Source organism: Rhinoraja longicauda, chromosome 1, assembly GCF_053455715.1.
Source record: "Rhinoraja longicauda isolate Sanriku21f chromosome 1, sRhiLon1.1, whole genome shotgun sequence".
In the NCBI taxonomy this organism is placed as follows: Eukaryota; Metazoa; Chordata; class Chondrichthyes; order Rajiformes; family Arhynchobatidae; genus Rhinoraja; species Rhinoraja longicauda.
Genome location: NC_135953.1, coordinates 3,948,099 through 3,964,386, shown reverse-complemented (window position 1 = coordinate 3,964,386; position 16,288 = coordinate 3,948,099). Strand labels below are relative to the sequence as shown.

At 49.5% G+C, this 16,288-nt stretch overlaps 1 protein-coding gene across 1 annotated transcript in view; it reads left to right on the top strand.

Annotated features, from left to right (window-relative positions):
• The window catches only part of exoc6b (exocyst complex component 6B), a 563,998-nt gene that overhangs the window by 423,058 nt on the left and 124,652 nt on the right, over positions 1 to 16,288 (top strand). The window contains exons 14-15 of the mRNA XM_078404240.1: positions 8,218 to 8,323; positions 14,623 to 14,732. Of these exons, the coding sequence (XP_078260366.1) occupies positions 8,218 to 8,323; positions 14,623 to 14,732 (216 nt within the window). The remainder of the gene's footprint in view (positions 1 to 8,217; positions 8,324 to 14,622; positions 14,733 to 16,288) is intronic.

The window sequence follows — 16,288 nt, the reverse complement described above, 5'->3', positions numbered from 1 at the left end:
GATGTTTTGTAAAAGTGCGCTGACAAGATTAGTTTCGTTTTGCTTGGAGATACAGGGCGGAAACAGGCCCTTCGGCCCACCGGGTCCGCGCCGATCCCCGCACACTAGCACTATCCTAAACCTGCCAGGGACAATTTTTACATTTACCGAGCCAATTAACCGACAAACCTGCACGCCGTTGGAGTGCGGGAGGAAACCGAAGGTCTCGGAGGAAACCCACGCAGGTCACGGGGAGAGCGTACAAACTCCGCACGGACGGCGCCCGTAGTCAGGATGGAAACCCGGTTCTCCGGCGCTGCATTCGCTGAGAGGCAACAGCTCTACCACCGTGACTGCCCTACCGATTGTGCATGATCGGCCATGATCATATTGAATGGCGGCGCTGGCTCGCAGGGCCGAATGGCCTGCTCATGCACTTATCTTCGATGTTTCGAAGATTTCCAATAACTTGTCTCCCTCTTCTTCATTTCTTCCCCCGAGCCTTTGCCGTTGATTCAAATTGGGATTTGGCCGTCACAGTGTGATGGTAATTAAGGCAGAACTGGCGACGTTCCCACTCAGCGATCGTCCGTGTGTGTTTGTAATTACCAGCGCAGATCCACAGTAACAGCCTGACTCTCCCGATTGGCATTCTTTGTCGCCGATGATTCCCTGCCTGCCTGCGCTATGAATATCCTCCTAGCAGCGGCAGTCCCCTGCAACCCATTGTTACAAGCCCAAGGTGTCCTCGCTGAGCATAATACATGTCCTCTTGATGAGGTGACAGGCCTCAGGCTTTGCTCAGTGGTCGTGAAGAAGGGTCTCGACCCGAGACGCCACCCGTTCCTTCTCTCCAGAGATGCTGCCCGACCCGCTGAGTTACTCCAGCATTTCGTGTGGGAAAATAACTGCAGATGCTGGTACAAATCGAAGGTGTCACAAACTGCTGGAGTAACTCAGCAGGTTGGGCAGTATCTTGGAGAGAAGGAATGGGTGACGTTTCGGGTCACACTGAAGAAGGGTCTCGACCCGAGACGTCACCCATTCCCTCTCTCCAGAGATGCTGCCTGACCCGCTGAGTTACTCCAGCATTTTGTGATACCAGCATTTTGTGTAATTCATTTTTATACGCAGTTCAGTACAAGTATCACTGCACATAAGAGCTCAGATGCATATTAGATCAGTATCTGAGATACAGTGCAAGTGGAGAGCAGTACTTAGTACGCTGAGGCAACACACAGAGGCTTTTCATTTTATTTTAGGGAGAGAAACATAGCACCGCCATTCAATAGACAATAGACAATAGGTGCAGGAGGAGGCCATTCGGCCCTTCGAGCCAGTACCGCCATTCAATGTGATCATGGCTGATCATTCTCAATCAGTACCCCGTTCCTGCCTTCTCCCCATACCCCCTGACTCCGCTATCCTTAAGAGCTCTATCTAGCTCTCTCTTGAATGCATTCAGAGAATTGGCCTCCACTGCCTTCTGAGGCAGAGAATTCCACAGATTCACAACTCTTTGACTGAAAAAGTTTTTCCTCATCTCCGTTCGAAATGGCCTACCCCTTATTCTTAAACTGTGGCCCCTGGTTCTGGACTCCCCCAACATTGGGAACATGTTTCCTGCCTCTAACGTGTCCAACCCCTTAATAATCTTACAGTACTCCAGGTGCGGTCTCACTAGGGCCCTGTACAACTGCAGAAGGACCTCTTTGCTCTTATATTCAACCCCTCTTGTTATGAAGGCCAACATTCCATTGGCTTCCTTCGCTGCCTGCTGTACCTGCATGCTTCCTTTCAGTGACTGATGCACTAGGACACCCAGATTTCATTGTATTTCCCCTTTTCATTGTGATCACGACTGATCATCCACAATCAGTAACCCGTGCCTGCCTTCTCCCCATATCCCTTGATTCCACTAGCCCCTAAACAGTGTGCAAACAGGCCCTTCGGCCCACCGAGTCCTCACCGACCAGTGATCCCCGCACACTAACACTACCCCACACACACACACACACACACACACACACACACACACACACACACACACACACACACACACACACACACACACACACACACACACACACACAAACACACCAGGGACAATTTACACTTACTGTATAGCAAGTCAAATAACATACAAACCTGCACGTCTTTGGAGTGTGGGAGGAAACTGAAGATCTCGGAGAAAACCCACGCAGGTCACGGGGAGAACGTACAAACTCCGTGCAGACGGCGCCCGTAGTCGGGATGGAACCCGGGGGAGAGACAGATCAGCCATGATTGAATAGGAGAGTAGAATTGCCTAATTCTGCTCCGAGAACGTATGAACCTATGAACACCATATTCTGCACTCTGGTACTTTTATCTTTGCACTGCCTGTTGTACATGTGGATTAATCATACTCAAGTATGTACTACTTATGTAGAGCGGCACGGTGGCGCAGCGGTAGAGTTGCTGCCTCACAGCGCCAGAGACCCGGGTTCCATCCTGACTACGGGCGCCGTCTGTGCGGAGTTTGTACGTTCTCCCCGTGACCTGCGTGGGTTTTCTTCTGGTGCTCCGATTTCCCCCCACACTCCAAAGACGTGCTGGTTTGTAGGCTAATTGGCTTGGTAAAATTGTAAGCCGTCTCCAGTTTGTGTAGGATAGTGTTAGTGTGCGGGGATTTCTGTTTGGGCCAGACCCGGTTGTCCGAAGAGCCTGTTTCTGCACTGTATCTCTGAACACAGTTTAAGAATAAAGGGTAGGCCATTTAAAACGGAGACGAGGAAAAACCTTTTCACCCAGAGAGTTGTGAATCTGTGGAATTCTCTGCCTCAGAAGGCAGTGGAGGCCAATTCTCAATGCATTCAAGAGAGAGCTAGATGGAGCTCTTAAGGATAGCGGAGTCAGGGGGTATGGGGAGAAGGCAGGAACGGGGTACTGATTGAGAATGATCAGCCATGATCACATTGAATGGTGGTGCTGGCTCGAAGGGGCGATTGACCTACTCCTGAACCTATTGTCTATTGTCTTTGCCTATAAACTAAACCAAACTTAACTACAGTATGGTCCAATTTAAGAATAATGGGTAGGCCATTTAGAACTGAGATGAGGAAACACTTTTTCAGTCAGAGAGTTGTGAATCTGTGGAATTCTCTACCTCAGAAGGCAGTGGAGGCCAATTCTCTGAATGCATTCAAGAGAAAGCTAGATGGAGTTCTTAAGGATAGCGGAATCAGGGGGTATGGGGAGAAGGCAGGAACGGGGTACTGATTGAGAATGATCAGCCATGATCACATTGAATGGCGGTTCTGGCTCGAAGGGCCGAATAGCCTCCTCCTGCACCTATTGTCTATTGTCTATTGTCTAATCGGACAGCACGTAAAGAAAAGCCTTTCACTGTATCTCTGTACACATGGCAAAAAATAAATGCACACCATTACTACAAATTAACTTGGGGTAAATAACCAGTTAACTTTTTTTAGTTGAGATTATAATAAAACGAAGCCATGAAAGTCATACGTCACATTATGTTGCCGGCTGGCCTGAAGCAAATATCCTCCTGTGTTTGTTTTACACCATCTATATTTACGGATGTGAATCACACTGTGAGTCGGTAATCCCTTGCTCCCAGTGCCCCTGACTGTGTTACAAACAGAATCTCTCCACTGATGGTCGTCCAGATCCATCACGCTTTGACTCAGGAACCACTGAGGTCCCACTGCCGTGAGTCAGGTCCCACTGCCCTGAGTCACTAACTGTATCTCCACTGGTCTTAGTCCAGTTTCTTTTCACTGTGACTCACTAATCCCATTCCCCGGGCACCCAGAGATGAGAAGATCGAAGAGGTGGTGGGGGATAGCGGAGTCAGGGGGTATGGGGAGAAGGCAGGAACGGGGTACTGGCTGAGAATGATCAGCCATGATCACAGTGAATGGTGGTGCTGGCTCGAAGGGCCGAATGGCCTCCTCCTGCACCTATTGTCTATTGTCTATTGACACACGGTGCTAGAGTAAGTCATCAGGTCAAGTGAAAAAAAATGCAGATGCTAGTCTAAATCGAAGGTAGACACAAAATGCTGGAGTAATTCAGCGGGTCAGGCAGCATCTGTGGAGAAAAGGAATGGGTGACGTTTCGGGTCTCGACCCAAAACGTCACCCATTCCTTCTCTCCAGAGATGCTGCCTGACCCGCTGAGTTACTCCAGCATTTTGTGTCTACCTTTAACTCATCAGGTCAGGCAGGTCGCACGAGACACATACCTATGGAATGGTGAAAGGCGTGGATAGAGTGGATGTGGAGAGGATGTTTCCACTGGTGGGAGAGTCTAGGACCAGAGGGCACAGCCTCAGAATTAAAGGGCGTTCTTTTCGGAAGGCGATGAGGTAGAATTTCTTTAGTCAGAGGGTGGTGAATCTGTGGAATTCTTTGCCGCAGAAGGCTGTGGAGGCCAAGTCAGTGGATATTTTTAAGGCAGGGAGAGATAGATTCTTGATTAGTACGGGTGTCAGGGGTTATGGGGAGAAGGCAGGAGGGAGGGAGAGATAGATCAGCCACGATTGAATGGCGGAGTAGACTCGAAGGGCTGAATGGCCTAATTCTGCTCCTCTCGCATGACCCCATGACCACCGTCCCCAGAGCTCCGTACAGAGCCATTGACTGTACCCCCACTGACGTTAATCTAGATTCTCCCCCACTCGTATTTAGCAGTTTATTCCCAGCCAAAATCTTGCACCTTCCTCGCGCTTAGACCTTAGACTTCAGAGATACAGCGTGGAAACAAGCCCTTTGGCCCACCGAGTCCGCGCCGACCAGCGGTCACCCCGTACACTAGTCATATCCTACACACTGGGGACAATTTACAATTTGACCAAGCCAATTTTACCAAGCCTACAGACCCGCACGTCTTTGGGAGTGTGGGAGGAAACCGAAGCACCCGGAGAAAACCCACGCAGGTCACGGGGAGAGCGTACAAACTCCGTACAGACAGCACCCGTAGGTAGATTTAGATTTAGATTTAGATTTAGATTTAGAGGTACAGCGCAGAAACAGGCCCTTCGGCCCACCGGGTCCGCGCCGCCCAGCGATCCCCGCACACTAACACTATCCTACACCCACTAGGGACAATTTTTACATTTGCCCAGCCAATTAACTTACAAACCTGCACGTCTTTGGAGTGTGGGAGGAAACCGATGATCTCGGAGAAAATCCACGCAGGTCACGGGGACAACATACAAACTCCGTACAGACGGCGCCCTTAGTTACGATCGAACCCGGGTCTCCGGCGCTGTGAGGCAGCGATTCTACCGCCACGCCACCGCGCCGCCCCACTTGGTCTTTTTTTAAAATTACTCTGTTCAACTTTGTTCATGTTCCACCGAGTAAATTTGTGGAATTCTCTGCCACAGAGGGCAGTGGAGGCCAATTCACTGGATGAATTTAAAGGAGAGTTCGATAGAGCTCTAGCGGCTAGTGGAATCAAGGGATATGGGGAGAAGGCAGGCACGGGTTACTGATTGCGGATGATCAGCCATGATCACAATGAATGGCGGTGCTGGCTCGAAGGGCCGAATGGCCTCCTCCTGCACCTATTTTCTATGTTTCTATGCTGGTTTAAACCGAAGATAGACACTCAGTGGTGGAGTAACTCAGCGGGACAGGCAGCATCTCGGGAGAGAAGGAATGGGTGACGTTTCGGGCCGAGACCCTTCTTCAGACAGTAAATCATCATCTTCAATTACAGATAAAATCAAATAGGAAAATATTACCAGTAGCCTGCAGCGTTTTCATGCGTGTTGTGCAGTAGTTCTGTGTATTTTGGAACTGGGACAATCTGAAGCCTCGTTTAAACTGATAGCAGTTATTTATATTCTGATGTTAAAACTGAATTGAATTTCTTGAAACTCTATCATTAGTCTGGGATGGAAATATCACATCCCAGGGGCATAGTTTAGATTAGTTTTGTTTAAAGATACAGCGCGGAAACAGGCCTTTTGGCCCACCGAGTCCGCTCCGACCAGTGATACCCGCACATTAACACTATCCTGGTTGAGGCCAGTTCATTGGCTATATTTAAGAGGGAGTTAGATGTGGCCCTTGTGACTAAAGGGATCAGGGGGTACGGAGAGAAGGCAGGTACGGGATACTGAGTTGGATGGCGGTGCAGGCTCGAAGGGCCGAATGGCCTCCTCCTGCACCTATTTTCTATGTTTCTATCCTACACACACCGGGGACAAATTACATTTGTACACTACATTTAAACATATAAGATTCTTAAGGGATTGGGCAGGCTAGTTGCAGGAAATAATGTTCCCCATGTTGGAGTGCAGAACCAGGAGCCACACAGTTTAAGGATAAGGGGTAGGTCATTTAGGACTGAGATGAGACAATAGACAATAGGTGCAGGAGGAGGCCATTCGGCCCTTCGAGCCAGCACCACCATTCAATGTGATCATGGCTGATCATTCTCAATCAGTACCCCGTTCCTGCCTTCTCCCCATACCCACCTGACTCCGCTATCCTTAAGAGCTCTATCCAGCTCTCTCTTGAATGCATTCAGAGAATTGGCCTCCACTGCCTTCTGAGGAAAAACTTCTTCACTCAGAGAGTTGTGAAGCTGTGGAATTCTCTGCCACAGAAGGCAGTGGAGGCCAATTCACTGGATGGTTTCAAGAGAGAGTTAGATTTACCTCTTAGGGCTAACGGAATCAAGGGATATGGGGAAAAAGCAGGAACGGGGTACTGATTTTGGATGATCAGCCATGATCATATTGAATGGTGGTGCTGGCTCGAAGGGCCGAATGGCGTACTCCTGCACCTATTTTCTATGTTTCTATATCAAGCCAATTAGACTACAAACCTGTACGCCTTTGGAGTGTGGGAGGAAGTCGGAGCTTTCCGGAGAAAACCCATACAGGTCACGGGGAGAAGGTATAAACTCTACTGAAAGCACCCGGAGGCAGGATCGAACCAGGGTCTCTGGTGCTGTGAGACAGCAACTATACCAACATTTTATGTCTATCTTCAGTATAAACCAGCACCTACAGTTCCTTCCTACACCCTTGACAACCATACTATTCAAGAAAATGTCAATCTCCACCTTAAAATACCCATTGACTTGGCCTCCACTGCCGTCTGTGGTAAAGAATTCCACAGATTCACCACCCTCTCACTGAAGAAATTCCTCCTCAACTCCTTTCTAAAGGAACGTCCTTTAATTCTGAGGCTGTGACCTCTGGTCCTAGACTCTCCCACTAGTGGAAACATTCTCTCCACATCCACTCTCTCCACGCCTTTCACCATTCCATAGGTATGTGTCTCGTGTGACCTGCCTGACCTGACGAGTTAAAGGTCGACACAAAATGCTGGAGTAACTCAGCGGGTCAGGCAGCATCTCTGGCGAGAAGGAATGGGTGACGTTTCGGGTCAAGACCCGAAACGTCACCCATTCCTTTTCTCCACAGATGCTGCCCGACCCGCTGAGTTACTCCAGCATTTTGTGTCTACCTTCGATTTAGACCAGCATCTGCATTTTTTTTCCATTGACCTGATGAGTTACTCTAGCACCTTGTGCCAATAGACAATAGACAATAGGTGCAGGAGGAGGCCATTCAGCCCTTCGAGCCAGCACCACCATTCAATGTGATCATGGCTGATCATTCTCAATCAGTACCCCATTCCTGCCTTCTCGGGCGGCACGGTGGCGCAGCGGTAGAGTTGCTGCCTTACAGCGAATGCAGCGCCGGAGACTCAGGTTCGATCCTGACTACGGGCGCCGTCTGTACGGAGTTTGTACGTTCTCCCCGTGACCTGCGTGGGTTTTCTCCGAGATCTTCGGATTCCTCCCACACTCCAAAGACGTACAGGTATGTAGGTTAATTGACTGGATAAATGTAAAAATTGTCCCTAGTGGGTGTAGGATAGTGTTAGTGTGCGGGGATCGCTGGGCGGCGCGGACTCGGTGGGCCGAAGGGCCTGTTTCGCGCTGTATCTCTAAATCTAAATCTATCCCAACGTTTAAGAGACATTTGGACAGGTACATGGATCGGACAGGATTGGAGGGATATGGGACAAACGCAGGCAGGTGGGACTAGTGCAGATGGGACATGTTGGCCAGTGTGGGGAAGTTGGGCCGAAGGGCCTGTTTTTATGCTGTACCACTCTGTGACTCTCTAGAACCCCATTGAGTTATTGGGAAACATAGAAAATAAACGGGCTCGTTTAACGCCACTGATTTTTGTTTTTTCAACAGATATATCTTGGAGTTGGACAACTACAGCGCTATGCCTGTCTCCAATGAAGAGGAGTTCAAGAAGTTGATGGCCCAGTTTCCATTCCATGATCCAGACCTGGAAAACGTAAGCACCTGGCGCTGGAGAAGGTTCAAGAGGAGGTTTACGAGAATGATCTCAGGAATGAGTGGGTTATCCTGTGACGAGCGTTTGTCGGCACTGGGCCTGTACTCGCTGGAGTTTAGAAGGACGAGGGGGGACCTCATTGAAACGTGCAGAATAGTGAAAGGCCTGGATAGAGTGGATGTGGAGAGGATGTTTCCACTGGTGGGAGAGTCTAGGACCAGAGGGCACAGCCTCAGAATAAAAGGACGTTCCTTTAGGAAGGAATCGAAGGTATTTATTTCACAAAGTGCTGGAGTAACTCGTCAGGTCAGGCAGCATCTCAGGAGAGAAGGAATGGGTGACGTTTCGACCCGAAACGTCACCCATTCCTTCTCTCCTGAGATGCTGCCTGACCTGCTGAGTTACTCCAGCATTTTGGGAAATAAATACGTCCGATTTGTACCAGCATCTGCAGTTATTTTCTTACACTCCTTTAGGAGTAATTTCTTCAGCCAGGTGGTGGTGAAGAATCTGTGAAATTCAATGCCGCAGACCAATGCTGTGGAGGCCAAGTCATTGGGTATTTTTAAGGCAGAGATTAAACCGATTCATGATCAGTACGGGTGCCAGGGGTTACGGGGTGAAGGCAGGAAAACGGGATGAGAGGAAGAGATAGATCAGCCATCACTCGATGGCGCTGTAGACTTGATGGGCCGAATGGCCTAACTCTGCTCCTATCACTTATGAATTTGAACGTTGGTGAGAAGGCAGGAGAATGGGGTTGAGAGGGAAAGATAGATCAGCCATGGTTGAGTGGAGGAATAGGCTCGATGGGCCGAATGGCTTAATTCTGCTCCCATGAATTCTGGATCTTATAGAAACTTACAAAATTCTTAAGGGGTTGGAGAGGCTAGATGCAGGAAGATTGTTCCCGATGTTGGGGAAGTCCAGAACAAGGGGTCACAGTTTAAAGGATAAGGGGGAAGTCTTTTAGGACCGAGATGAGAAAACATTTCTTCACACAGAGAGTGGTGAGTCTGTGGAATTCTCTGCCACAGAAGGTAGTTGAGGCCAGTTCATTGGCTATATTTAAGAGGGAGTTCGATGTGGCCCTTGTGGCTAAAGGGATCAGGGGGTATGGAGAGAAGGCAGGTACGGGATACTGAGTTGGATGATCAGCCATGATCATATTGAATGGCGGTGCAGGCTCGAAGGGCCGAATGGCCTACTGCTGCACCTATTTTCTATGAACTTCTGAACTCATGAACCAAGGGTAGTGGGTGAGTGGAACGCGCTGCCAGTGGGGAACAGTGCTCTGTTCTTTGCCAGGGCTACTCCATGTTCTATCTTGGTCCCGGCATGTGAATTGGCTGCCGTCTTCCCCACTTTACAGCGGTCGGTGCCTGTAACACATGAGGCATTTAATTGGCTGTAAAGTGCTTTGGGACCTCCGAAAGGTAGCCACGTCAATGCCTGTTTGTTCTCTTTCATTTCCCCACTGGGTTTTAAGTTTCATGGGCCTGAAACCGCGGGTCGTCGGAGCGGCCAAGACCGCCGTTGGAAACTCCGGCTTTCTCGTGTGACAGCTCCGCGAGAGAGAGAAAAAACAAATCCCCCTTCTCTACGACAAGCCTATTCCTGGCGTGGCAGGCTGCCCAGTTGACAGTGTGGGATGTTGCTGGCTCCAGAGGAGGTTCACGAGAACGATCCCGGGAACGAGTGGCTTAACGTGCGAGGAGGAGCGTTTGTTCGGCACTGGGCCTGCACTCGCCTGAGTTCAGAAGGATGAAACATAGAAACATAGAAAATAGGTGCAGGATTAGGCCATTCGGCCCTTCAAGCCAGCACCGCCATTCAATATGTCCAACCCCTTAATAATCTTATACTTCAACTCCCCCTGCCCCTCCCAGTCTGACCTTTCTGTCATGGGCCTCCTCCAGTGCCATAGTGAGGCCCACCGGAAATTGGAGGAACAGCACCTCATATTTCGCCTGGGCAGTTTGCAGCCCAGCGGTATGAACATTGACTTCTCCAACTTTAGATAGTTCCTCTGTCCCTCTCTTCCCCTCCCCCTTTCCAGATCTCCCTCTATCTTCCTGTCTCCACCTATATCCTTCCTTTGTCCCGCCCCCCCTGACATCAGTCTGAAGAAGGGTCTCAACCCGAAACGTCACCCATTTTGTGAAATAAATACCTTCGATTTGTACCAGCATCAGCAGTTATTTTCTTACGTCATGCAAGAGATGCACAAAAAGTCAGACAAAAGGCTATTCTCATAGGTTTTATTTTTAATGTTACTCCTCAGGCAGCGTACGGTCCCCTGCGTCCAACTAACCCTCGTGCTGGTTCTCTTGAAAGCGATATCCCCAACGGTCATTATCTGTAACGAGAATTTGGTTTAGTTCAGTTTAGTTTAGTTTAGAGATAGAAACATAGAAACATAGAAAATAGGTGCAGGAGTAGGCCATTCGGCCCTTCGAGCCTGCACCGCCACTCAATATGATCATGGCTGATCATCCAGCTCAGTAACCAGTACCTGCCTTCTCTCCATACCCCCTGATCCCTTTAGCCACAAGGGCCACATCTAACTCCCTCTTAAATATAGCCAATGAACTGGCCTCAACTACCTTCTGTGGCAGAGAATTCCACAGAGGGAATTCCACATGAGGGGGGACCTTCATTGAAACTACTCGAATAGTGACAGGCCTGGATATAGTGGATGTGGAGAGGATGTTTCCACCGGTGGGAGAGTCTGGAACCAGAGGTCACAGCCTTAGATTTAAAGGACGTTACTTTAGGATGTAGATGAGGAGGGATTTCTTCAGTCAGAGGGCGGTGAATCTGTGGAATTCTTTGCCACAGAAGGCCGTGGAGGCCAAGTCAGTGGATGTTTTTAAGGCAGAGATAGATAGAGTCTTGATTAGTACGGGTGTCAGGGGTTACGGGGAGAAGGAAGGAGAATGGGGTTAGGAGGGAGAGATAGATCAGCCATGATTGAATGGACAATAGATAATAGACAATAGGTGCAGGAGGAGGGCATTCGGCTCTTCGAGCCAGAACCGCCATTCAATGTGATCATGGCTGATCATTCTCAATCAGTACCCCGTTCCTGCCTTCTCCCTATACCCCCTGACTCCGCTATCCTTAAGAGCTCTATCTAGCTCTCTCTTGAATGCTTCAGAGAATTGGCCTCCACTGCCTTCTGAGGCAGAGAATTCTGGAGAATGGAGGAGTAGACTTGATGGGCCGAATGGCCTAATTCTGCTCAGTTAGAGATTGGTAGATATGACATTGTGGGGATTACAGAGACGTGGCTGCAGGAGGATCGGGCCTGGGAACTGAATATTCAGGGTTATACGTTCTCTAGAATGGACAGGCAGGTGGGCAGAGGAGGTGGGGTAGCTCTGTTGGTGAGGGATGAAATTTAGTCCCTTGCGACGGGTGACATAGGGACTGACGAGGTAGAGTCACTGTGGATGAAGGGATTAAAAGTACCATTAGCAAATTTGCAGATGATACAAAGCTGGGTGGCAGCGTGAACTGTGAGGAAGATGCTATGAGGTTGCAGGGTGACTTGGACAGGTTGTGTGAGTGGGCGGATGCATGGCAGATGCAGTTTAATGTAGATAAGTGTGAGGTTATCCACTTTGGTGGTAAGAATTGGAAGGCAGAGTATTTTCTGAGTGGTGTCAAGTTAGGAACACGGGACGTACAATGATACCTTGGTGTCCTAGTGCATCATTCACTGAAAGGAAGCATGCAGGTACAGCAGGCAGTGAAGAAAGCCAATGGAATGTTGGCCTTCATAACAAGAGGAGTTGAGTATAGGAGCAAAGAGGTCCTTCTGCAGTTGTACAGGGCCCTAGTGAGACCGCACCTGGAGTACTGTGTGCAGTTTTGGTCTCCAAATTTGAGGAAGGATATTCTTGCTATTGAGGGTGTGCAGCGTAGGTTTACTAGGTTATTTCCCGGAATGGCGGGACTATCATATGTTGAAAGCGACTAGGCTTGTATACACTGGAATTTAGAAGGATGAGAGGAGATCTTATCGAAACGTATAAGATTATTAAGGGGTTGGAAACGTTAGAGGCAGGAAACATGTTCCCAATGTTGGGGGAGTCCAGAACAAGGGGCCTCAGTTTAAGAATAAGGGGTAGGCCATTTAGAACTGAGATGAGGATAAACTTTTTCAGTCAGAGAGTTGTGAATCTGTGGAATTCTCTGCCTCAGAAGGCAGTGGAGGCCAATTCTCTGAATGCATTCAAGAGAGAGCTGGATAGAGCTCTTAAGGATAACGAAGTCAGGGGGTATGGGGAGAAGGCAGGAACGGGGTGCTGATTGAGAATGATCAGCCATGATCACGTTGAATCATTCGAAGGGCTGAATGGCCTCCTCCTGCACCTATTGTCTATTGTCTATTGATAGAGTTGAGGAATTGTAAAGGTAAGAAGACACTAATTGGTGTTATCTACAGACCCCCAAACAGCAGTCTGGATATAGGGTGTAAGTTGCAGCAGGAATTAAAGCTGGCATGTAACAAAGGTAATGCCACTGTGGTGATGGGAGATTTCAATATGCAGGTAGACTGGGAAAATCAAGTTCGTTCTGGATCCCAAGAAACGGAGTTTGTAGAGTGCCTCCGAGATGGATTCTTAGAGCAGCTTGTACTGGAGCCTACCAGGGAGAAGGAAGACAGATAAAATTATAAAACTACAGGAAAGCTAGATGCAGGAAAAATGTTCCCACTGTTGGGGGAGTCCAGAACCAGGGGCCACACACAGTCTAAGAATAAAGGGGAGGCCATTTTAAACTAAGGTGAGAATAAACTTTTTCACCCAGAGAGTTGTGAATCTGTGGAATTCTCTGCCACAGAGGGCAGTGGAGGCCAATTCACTGGATGAATTTAAAAGAGAGTTAGATAGAGCTCTAGGGGCTAGTGGAATCAAGGCGATATGGGGAGAAGGCAGGCACGGGTTACTGATTGTGGATGATCAGCCATAATAATAATAATAATAATGCATTACATTTATATAGCGCTTTTCAAACACTCAAAGACGCTTTACAGGGATTACTAGAACATAGAGAAGAAAATAAATAGATAAATAAGTAAACAAACAGAAAAAGGAGACAGAAGGTGATGTGACGGTCAGTGGTTGAAGGCAGTGCTGAACAGGTGAGACTTCAGTGATGTTTTGAATGTGGTGAGTGAGGAGGAGTCTCTGACGGTTTGGGGTAGTGAGTTCCAGAGGGTGGGAGCAGCGATGGAGAAAGCCCTGTCCCCCCAGGATCTGAGTTTGGTCCGGATGGGGGGGGGGGACAGGAGATTGGCAGCGGCAGAGCGGAGGGTGCAGGTGGGAGTGTGCCTGTGGAGGAGGTCAGTCAGGTAGGATGGGGCCAGGTTATGGAGGGCTTTGTAGGTCATGAGGAGGATTTTGTACTGTATTCTCTGGGGGATGGGGAGCCAGTGGAGCTTGTAAAGGACGGGGGTGATATGGTCACGGATCGGGGAGTGGGTGAGTAGATGGGCAGCGGAGTTTTGAATGTATTGAAGTTTACTGATGATTTTTGAGGGTGAGCCATAGAGGAGGCTGTTGCAGTAGTCCAGACGGGAGGTGATGAAGGCGTGGACGAGGGTTTCTGCAGCTGTGGAGGAGAGGGATGGACGGAGACGGGCGATGTTTTTGAGGTGGAAGAAGGCTGTCTTTGTGATGTGTTTGATGTGTTTGTCGAAGGAGAGGGTTTGATCAAAGATGATTCCAAGATTCCGGATGTGAGGAGAGGTGGATACTGGGAGACCATCAATATTGAGGATGAAGTTTTGGGTGGATTTGGTGAGCGTTTTTGGACCAATGATGATGATTTCAGATTTGTTGCAGTTGAGTTTGAGGAAATTTGATTGAAGCCAAGATTTTATTTCAGTGATGCAGTTTGTCAGTGTAGAGTGTGTGGTGGGGGAGATTGACTTGGTGGAGATGAGGAGCTGGATATCATCGGCGAAGCAGTGGAAGTTGAGACCATGACGGCGGATTAATTGACCAAGGGGGAACAGGTAGAGGATGAAGAGGAGCCATGATCACAATGAATGGCGGTGCTGGCTCGAAGGGCCAAATGGCCTCCCCCTGCACCTATTTTCTATGTTTCTCTGTTTCACACTGCAGACGTACAGGTTTGTAGGGGTTAATTGGCTAGGTAAAAATTGAAAATTGTCCCATGTGTGCGAAGGATCGTGAAAGTAAAGGACGAGACAGACCTTTGGCGAGGCAGCCATTGTTGTTTGCCCTTCTTCTCAGTTCTCCGTTGACGAAGTTTGTCATTTGCAGCAACCGTTCCCCAAGAAGTTCCCGTTCTCGGAGTTTGTTCCCAAAGTCTACTCCCAGATCAAGGAATTCATCTACGCCTGCCTCAAGTTTTCAGAAGACCTTCATCTGAGGTAAGGGGACAGCGAAAGAGATTAAACGCGGCGGGAAGCACACACACACAGGCCAGTGTTTGGCACAGAATAAGATCTGATAAGATCCGGGTGGTGCAGCGGTAGAGTTGGTGCCTCACGGCGCCAGGGACCCGGGTTCCATCCCGACTAGGGGTGCTGTCTGTACGGGTGCTGTCAGAGCGGGTGTCAAGGGGAGATGGCAGGAAAATGGGATTAGGAGGCAGAGATCAGCCATGAACGAATGGCGGAGTGGACTCGATGGGCCGAATGGCCTAATTCTACTCCTATAACTTGCGAACTTGTACGGAGTTTGTACGTTCTCCCCGTGACCTGCGTGGGTTTTCTCCGAGATCCTCGGTTTCCTCCCTCACTCCAAAGACGTGCAGGTTTGTAGGTTAATTAGCTTGGTGTAAATGTAAATTGTCCCTCGTGTGTGTATAGGATAGTGTTATTGTGCGGGGGAAAGATTTAGCAAGAATCTGAGGGGTAACTGTTTTAACACAGAGGATGGTGGGTGTATGGAACGAGCTGCCCGAGCTCACGGTGGTCCCCCCCCACACTGGGTCCCCCCCACGCCGGTCCCCCCCACCCCGGTCCCCCCACACTGAGTCCCCCCCACGCTGGGTCCCCCTTTGTGCTGGTCACGCAGCGAGTGCTTTGATAGAGCGGTCCGTGGTGGAACGATGGTCTCTGGAGTTGCAGAGAGCTGAGGAAAACATGGGCACTATTCACACTGGCCTTCCACACATTGGGTGTGTGTGTGTGTGTGCGTGTGTGTGTGCGTGTGTGCGTGTATGTGTATGAGCGTGTGTGTGTGTAGGTGTGTGCGTGTGTGTGGGTGTAGGTATGTGTGTGAGTGTGTTTGAGTGTGTGTGTGTAGCTGTGTGTGGATGTATGTGTATGTGCGCGTGTGTGTGTAGGTGTGTGTGTAGGTGTGTGTGTGGGTGTGTGCGTGAGTGTGTATGCGCACTTGTGTGCGTGTGTGTTTGTGTGTGTGCATGTGCGCGTGTGGGTGGGTGTACGTCGGTGTGAGTGGGGGTGTGTGAGTGTGTGTGTTAGTGTGTGTGGATGTGTGTGCGGGGTGTTTGTGAGTGTGTTGGTGTACGGGTGTGTGTGGGTGTGTGTGTGTGTGTGTGTGTGGGTGTGTGCGTGTGGGGTGCGTGTGGGTGTGTGCGTGTGGGTGTGTTTGTGTCTATGTGCATGTGCATGTGTGGGTGGGTGTGTCGGTGTGAGTGGGGGTGTGCGTGTGTGTGTGTGTGGGTGCGTGTGGGTGTGTGTGTGTGGGTGCGTGTGCGTGTGTGTGGGTGTGTGTTTGTGTCTATGTGTGCGTGTGTGGGTGGGTGTGTGTGTGTGTGGGAGCGTGTGTCTCTGTGTGTGTGTGTGTGTGTGGGTGCGTGTGTGTGGGTGTGTGTTTGTCTATGTGTGCATGTGCGTGTGTGGGTGGGTGTGTGTCGGTGTGAGTGGGGGTGTGCGTGTGTCTGTGTGCGTGTGTGTGTGTGGGTGTGTGTGTGTGCGTGTGCGTGTGCATCATTGGAACAAATTCCTCAAATCTCCTG